At 39.5% G+C, this 8008-nt stretch overlaps 1 protein-coding gene across 1 annotated transcript; it reads right to left on the reverse strand.

The window, feature by feature from the left end:
- Nucleotides 1-1801: 1801 nt before the first annotated feature.
- On the reverse strand, nucleotides 1802-4635 carry nptx1l (neuronal pentraxin 1 like; the record flags this gene model as incomplete). The annotated part of the gene is made up of 5 exons (XM_079252983.1): nucleotides 1802-2023; nucleotides 2418-2597; nucleotides 2685-2929; nucleotides 3679-3886; nucleotides 4192-4635. 5 exons carry the CDS (start codon nucleotides 4633-4635, stop codon nucleotides 1802-1804), a joined length of 1299 nt encoding a protein of 432 aa, XP_079109109.1.
- Nucleotides 4636-8008: the final 3373 nt, after the last annotated feature.

Genomic DNA, 8008 nt, shown 5'->3' on the forward strand with positions numbered 1-8008 from the left:
ATAAAACATTTGGGGATCCCTCTGAAGGTGTTTAGGAAATGAGGAGCGTGTCTCTGCTCCAATGGTGCTACGACTTCCCAGAGGTGGAATAAATACTTTTGGAATGTGGTTGGGTGGCTGTTTAGTTAATGTAAAAGAAAAAAAATACAAGCCTTTGCATGGACACTCTCCACCATCCTTGAATGTATTCCTCAAGTTCAAATCCAGTATAAGTGGTAAAATAAGCAGAACCTCTATTAAAGGTGACTGTGTGGTACCTTATACACACACAGTGTTGAGTAAACAGTTTGTACCAGTGAAAGGAACTAAAATGTCATAACAGCATCCCAGCTAACATCAGAGGCTGTGACATTCAGAATAAAACTCAAATATTTGCAGAAGAGGAAGCAGAAATATAACCAACCAACGATAGCTATCCTCTCAAGTACTTCTCATGTCTTAAGTGTCAGATTGGGTGGATGATTATTGTCTTGGATTCTGACATTATTATTGGACACAGTTTTTTTTTAAAAATTATTATTATTATTATTAATAATAATTATTAATATTATTTTTATTATTATATTTACATTTTATGTCCAAAAAGAAGAGAAATATATATATATATATGTAAATAAACCATAAAAGTGGTGCAAATGGAAAACATGCTAATATGCAATGAATTTGTTGTATTTATATCCACAAGTTCTAAGATCTGGACTTGTAGTCTTAAAGAAGCAACAAACTGCTTTTTATCACTGTGAGCTCAACCCCACATTAACACGTCATCAAAGTGCGAAAATAAACATGTTTACAACAGCAAGTTATTCAAGTATCACAATTTATTACAAAAACTAGAACTTTTTTCTTTCTGTCGGTGTTGCCATGCTTTAAGCGTATAACAATACAGCATAAAACCTCAACCTAAAAGGAGGATAGTAAAAGCAAAGATCAGAGATGCTGATGCAGCATTACAGAAGTTTAAGACATGCTGTTACTGTACAGAGAACGTTCCTGCTGAAGTTCAAGCAACCATAAAACGCGCCGTTGTCATCAGCGAGATGCATTTCACATCAAACAATCTGTTCCGAGTGTTAACAACAAACGCCTCCTCTGATATTAGTTCACAAGAAAATAAACACAAATGCACAAACACGCTGCGAAGGACGATGAATGTGCTGAGATACTGTTCAACTGCCCAAGGCACTCAGGCTCAAATGTTGGCAATGAATATACGTCATTCTTCTCACAAAGTCACGTCAAGGAGGTGGTGGTAGAGAGAGAGGAGTGACAGACAAACAACGTCATTTTTTTTTTTTTTTCTTAACCTCTTGAAAAACACCTTCCTTTTGAAGAAGTCCACCCTGCTGCTTTTTCACAGTGAAAACTCCTGGCAGTCGACACACAAAAGTCAGTCGTTTTGTTGAACTGCGTGACATCTGTTTTTCTAAAACCTACATGGCCTCCTACTGTATGTCTCACTGCTGGCGCCCCCCCCCCCCCCCATTAGCTCTCTCAGAGCGACCCCTGCTCTCAGGAGTGGCATCGCCAGCTTTGTTCAAAGAAAACCACCAATTAAACCTGAGGTGCATTCAAGCACCGCAGGATATGCCAAAGTGTCTCTTTCAGTGACTTCTCCCGCATGAGAAAAATCTGGTAAAAATCTATCAAATCGTCCACAAATTCTATTTGCAAATATCTATAAGAAAATTCCAGATGGTACGCGACTGCGACGGTCTCCTTGTGACCTTTCAGATGTGTTTACCGACGCCGTGACGACAGTGGCTTTTGCAGACGCACCGGGTCTGTCTTTCTGCACCGCTCAGTTCAGCTGGCGACAAGCTTCAAATGTCCACTTGGAGGCGCCTCCGTAAATATCAAGGCTCGTCTCCATCCACGCGAAAACGTTGCCCACTTGAGCTTTGCTGCTGCAGGTTGCCAGATTGTAAATCTCTCCCACAGACAGTTTCCGATCCCAGATGTGGAAATTTGCCAGATCTCCAACAAAAGCTTGCGTGGCGTCAAATCCTCCTCCATACGTGTCCTGTGCAGAAGAAAATGGATTTAAGCAAAGATGAAAAATCTGATTCATAAAGAGGACAAGAACACTTTGAATTACACTGATGAAAGAGCAATATGCACTCTTGATGCACCCAGATTTTTAATGAGATCCCACTTAAAGATTTAATCTCTTCATTAAACTTGTGAAAACAGCAAAGGATGGACAAGACTATAAAATACGTTCCTGTGTCACCATAAAACTCTTCATGTGCTTGTTCATTCAGTCTGTATTATGAGTGACCTTCTACATTTGACTAAATTGTGCTTTTTTTACATAAAAAAAAATGCCAAAAACAATGCTTCAAAACTATTTTATTCAGTGCCATGAAGAAAATAAACGTTGTTAGATGAGGATCTGGAAAATATTAAACCCATACCTGCTCCTGGCCAAGGATCAGAAGGCCCTGCGGCTTGATGGGATGATATGGAGCAAGATTTTCTCCACTTCCCCTCTTGACACCGTCTTGGAAAGCTTCCCAAACCCCATCACGAGTTGTCCAGGTCACACAAATATGATGCCACTTTCCATCATTGATAAGAAAAGGCAGCTTTGCAACCTTGAATGAGTACAAATACAGATGTGATTAGACCTATGTCCACAAAAGCGAACTAAAATAACAGGTAAGAAGATGTCCAGACAATACCTTATCATTTATTAGGATCTCCATTGGATTGTTTCCCCACTCTATGAGGACCAGCTCGTTGGCCTGACCAGGAACTGCATAGGAGAAAGGTGTTCCCACCCCAGGAGAGGCATTGGACTTCAGCCACATGCACACAGTCAGTGCGTACATCTCTGGCAAACTCTTCTTCACCTTTGCATACATGTAGTTGGTTCTCAGTGGAAATGTTAGCTGGAATTTATCCAGTGGTCGGTTTTCTCTCTGACCTGTAAGGGGAAGAAGCAACAGGGCACATTTTAAATATTCACATGTAATACACTCAATTATATAATATATATATATATATATATATATATATATATATATATATATATATATATATATATATATATATATATATATACATGTACGTCCATATCCATTGCGCACACACACCCTGAGGATTTACACTGGAATTACACGTTACACAACAAATCCACACTGGTGATGCTCCAGATTTGCTTTAATCTCGTATCATAAAACCATCACTGGGAAAGTGACATTAACTTTCATCTTTTCTTTTTTCATGCATCCAGCCCTCTTTTGTTGTTCATGTGTTTTTTTGTTGTTTTTTTTTTTTGTTTGTTTTTTTTCTTTTGTTCTTCTTTGTTTCCATAACAAGGCTAGGCTGATTGTCAGCACCAGAGGAGAACCAAACTGAGACAGCATCATGTTCTAAGTTCTCAAAATAGAGCAAAAGGAGGCGGGAGGCCGTTCATTGAATGCAGGGCTTTAATCTGCATGATTTTGTGCAGGAAACTGCACAATATCAATCTACTGGAATGATGCTTAAGCTCACAAACTGGATATGGAGAGGCTTTTTGCCTTTTATTTAGCATTTCCAAATAAAATGCGTCCACTGCAGTGATTTTTTTTTCTTTTTTCTTTGCATATCACTTTCCAGAATCCCCTCCATTATGCATCCCACCAAACACTCCCAGCTCCTCCTTACTTGTCCCCTCTTCCTCCCTCCTACCTTTTTCCAGGTCAGAGATCCTCTGGTGAAGGGACGTGAGGGTGGACTCCACTCTCCCACGCTGCTCCGTCTCATTCCGGAGTCCAGGCTTCCCCTCCTCGATGCTGTTCACTCTGGACAACACCTGCTTCTCCAAGTCGTCGATTTTACTTTGAAGCAGATCTTTTAGGCTGTTCGCCTGCACCGAGTTGTTACTTCTGCTGAATTGCTGTTTGGAACAAAAAAAATAAAAATTTAAAAAAATTTTTTTTTAAAAAACGCAAGAAGCTTAATAAATGCAGGGACAGTTGGAGATTAACTTTTATATTTAAAGGTTACTGCTATGGTTATGCAACTTTAATTCATGTTTGTCCCTTTTTTTATTTCAGTGTTGACACCCCCACTGCTGCTGTTAATAGTCTATGTCAACAGTTATAATATAGATTGCATAGTTTTAGGATGGTTGTGGTGTGGTGGGAAGAGCTTTACGCAGCGTCAGCGCGCTGCAGATCTGTGCAGAAAACATCAGCCTACCTCCAGATTCTCCAATCTCAGCTTCAACGATTGTAAAGTCTGTGATAGCTGCGTCAAAGTGTCAGCGGGGCCCCTGGACACATCCCCCATAGTGTTCTTGGTCCCCCCTTCTTTCCTTCTGCCCCCTGCACGCGCGTCCCCGGGCTCCGAGCCGCTCTGGCTCTCACACCGAGCCAACTTCGAGGTCAGTTCTCTTATAGTCTCTTTTTGGTTCATGATCGTCTCTTTCTGCTGCAAAACTGTCTCCCGCAGCTGCATGACGGTGGTCTTTAAGTCCTCTCCTGGGACGCTGTTCTGCAACGTGGCTGCGCAGATGTCCATATCCTTGGGTACGGACGTGCAAATGAACTGCGTCTGTCCCGCAAAGTCTTGACACAAACTCGCCAAAAACACGCCGGAAAATAGAAAAACTCTCCAGCAGAGTCCGTTACTTGTCGCCTGCATGCTGGCCTCTGTGCTGAGCTTCAGGTCTGGCTCTTTGTTTTGGTTTCTGCGCGTCGGGTCCTCCTTCTGGTCGTACTCCTGTTTGCGCGAGCGCACCTGGTTTTATACTGCGTGGCCGGTTCTGCGCAGAGCGGGTTCACTGCATCACGACTGAAGGGGCGGGGATCGAGTATTCTCTCTCTCTCTTTTTAAAACGTCTCTAGAAGTTGCGTCACATTCAAGAGATGAAAACCCATTTTGCTTTCAGGCTCTCAAATGTTAAATGTTTCATCACTTTGACTATTTGTCATTTCTCGCCGTGTATTATTCATTTGGAAAAAATGCGATTTGTTGGCAGAGAAAGGGGCTTGCTTGTGTGGCAGGGGGCCAACAGGGGCCAGCTGTGTTTGTTTTGTTTCGGGCGCAGTGGAAACTCAAACACACCGAAGGTGGATGCAGATGGGAAGTTGCTGTAATTTGTGTCTGAGAGTCCTCCCCCAACCCACCCACCCACCCACCTCCCAGCAGATTCAGCACCAAGGACAGCTTCACTACAGCGTCACATCCTCACAAAGAACCAAAGAGTGGCTGTTTGTTTATGCTGCTGCCTACAAAAGCTTCCTTCTCATCTTCCAGATCTTTAGTTCTCCAGTCATGCTCTGTAAAATCACTCTGAGAAGAATATGTTCAATTCAAACCTACAGATGCTTCAATACCACACAGAGACTCCACAGATCATCTCATTCAGTGGCAATAACTTCTCAGTAATTTGATTTCTCATCGTGTCCCCAAGCTGTTTAACCTGTGAAATTAATCAGGTGAAACATGTTCAGCCTCTTTAACTTGTATTCAAGTTGAGTCGATACTAAAAAAAAAAAACAACAAAACATAAACACACCAACTACTAATGAAAACATATCAGCTGTCAGATTAAAAGGGGTGGGAAGATGAACTCCAGAGGACGTGCATGCATGTGGAAAAGCCTGCATGTGACAACAGGATAGTAGGTGCAGAAGGTTAAAAGGTTCAGGGCACATTTACAATAATCTATTACAGGTCAGTAAATCCGAATGCTCTGTTGCTGCACGTTTTATCCTCTTGGCTGGACGGAAATAAAAATGAATGATGAAATGATTTTCAGCAGGAGGATCTGATGTGAAAGCTGCAATGAGCACTAAAATTGCTGATTGTCTGTCCACCATTATTCTCCTTTTCTGTTCTGTTAATTTTTGGTTTTTATGATTAGATGTCTTTTTTTTTTCTTGGCTGAATGGATACAGAAATGCAGAGGAAGAATTAAATAAAGAATTCTCTTTGAAAAATAAATAACAGAAATAATAATTTGGTGAATGTTTCTGTCATGCAGTTGATGAGTTTGTTGCTTTTCAGGCTGTTACAAGCCTGAGGCCATAAAACCATCACAACCTTTTAAGCCTTAACATGCTGAAACTGAACACCAGTCTTGTTATTGTACATTATTGGAGAGAAGTACTATTTATAAATTTATATTTTGTTCATATGACTTCTACTATTCTGGTGCCCATTAAGTCCAGTAAATATCCTGTTTAAGAGATTGGAGTTTATCATTTCACTGCATTATGTCTGAGAAGTCAGCATTCTCTGTAGTAGTAACTAATCAATAGAAAGCTCACCTGTTGATGTGAAGGAGAGAGAGAGGTGTGGTTCTGTTTGTTCAGGACCAAGTTAAAAGCCTGATCTCTGTGTACTGACACATCGTCTTACTGGTTTGCTTTGTCTAAAAATCATACCTCCAGGTCAGTTGATGTGGTTTTGTCTGCATCATTTTATTTTACATTTCTTGTTTGTTTATTTGATTTAGAAATGGGTTTTCTGACCTGTAAGACTAGGTAGGTGATGGCAACTTTTACATTTGAACCGCGTGCCATCCAGAGACAGGTTGCTCACTCGTCGCACTGAAGTTGCTGCTGCCAATGTTTTGTTGTTACATAACAGGTTTTTTTTTATTTATTTTTTTTATATCAGTTTTATGTCTTTCCTTTTTCTTTATTTAGCAACACTGATACAGAGAGAGAAAAAGACAAGAGAAAAGGAGGCAGTAGAGCAACAACAATAAAAAATAAATAAACAATGTAACAATCGAAAGGTGACAGTGAATGCTACACCCTTTTCCACCTTTTGTGTGTATCCCATGTATAGTAGCAATAACAGAAATACTGAGGTTGCGGCAAACTAATTATAAATAATAATAATAATAATAATAATAATAATAATAATAATAAGAGCATAAAGAAGAAAAAGAGAAAGACGAGTAATAGTCTATTATCTGTTATTAGTCTGTTATTAATATTATTATTAACAATGGAAGGCAATTATAACGGTGATATTAATAATAATAGGTCTTTGTCCTATGATCACAGAGTTTCTCATAAATCAAAGCTCTATGTAACATGAATGTTAATGAAATAATTATGAGGAGTTTTTCTATAATTAAGATTATTATTAGTTATGATGTAATAATGGTAGAAATGGCTGCACTTGTTAAAAATACATAGAGTTAAAAGCAAATTCACTTTTTAGTTGCTAACTGCATATGGATGCCGCCCCAGCCCCTCCCCACATACACACACACACACGCCTCTTTTTATCCTTCTTGTCCTTCTTCCCTTGCTCCCCTTTCCCCAAATAAATAGATATTGTTTATGTTTTTATGTCAATGTATACACACACACACACACACACACACCTATTTACCCAATTTTATATATATCCAGTTACTTTATTATCTAATATGTAGCAATCTTTATGTGAATCAGGAAAGTTTATAGTGTTAAAACTGGGACATCATTTAGTATTCCCAGCATTTATATATTGTTTGTTTATTGCTCCACAAACCTTTTCTGTGGATTAGAGTCCATTTAAATGATGCAACAAGATCTAAGACAATGAAACGGGAGAGATTTTTATTAATTTTACTTTGGGTTCATAATCCAAAATTGATGAGCAGAATTTTTGTATGAAAGACAGAACCCGGAAGCACAAGCTGGCTTGTGACTTATATGACTTTGTTATATAAGTCATATATAAGTTAAAAAAAACTGCTTAAAGTGATGTAACTGTCCATGCAGGAAAACGCAGGTCGAGGATTAAATGAATGTCATATAATTTTAGTAAATCTTTTCATAGATCCATGAGAAACAACAGGCAGAGACAGGCACGCGCACACACACACACACACACACACACACACACACACACACACACACACACACACACACAGAGTAATGCTTTCAGCTACATTACAATAAAAGATGAACGCCAAAAGGCTTAAAACTAAACGATAAGTCATGCATCATGCCATTTTCATTTTTACCTGTCAGCGCGCTGCAACTAATACTGTTGCAGATGAGATGAC

The sequence above is a fragment of the Telmatherina bonti genome (assembly GCF_933228915.1).
Source record: "Telmatherina bonti genome assembly, chromosome: 14".
Lineage (NCBI taxonomy): Eukaryota > Metazoa > Chordata > Actinopteri > Atheriniformes > Telmatherinidae > Telmatherina > Telmatherina bonti.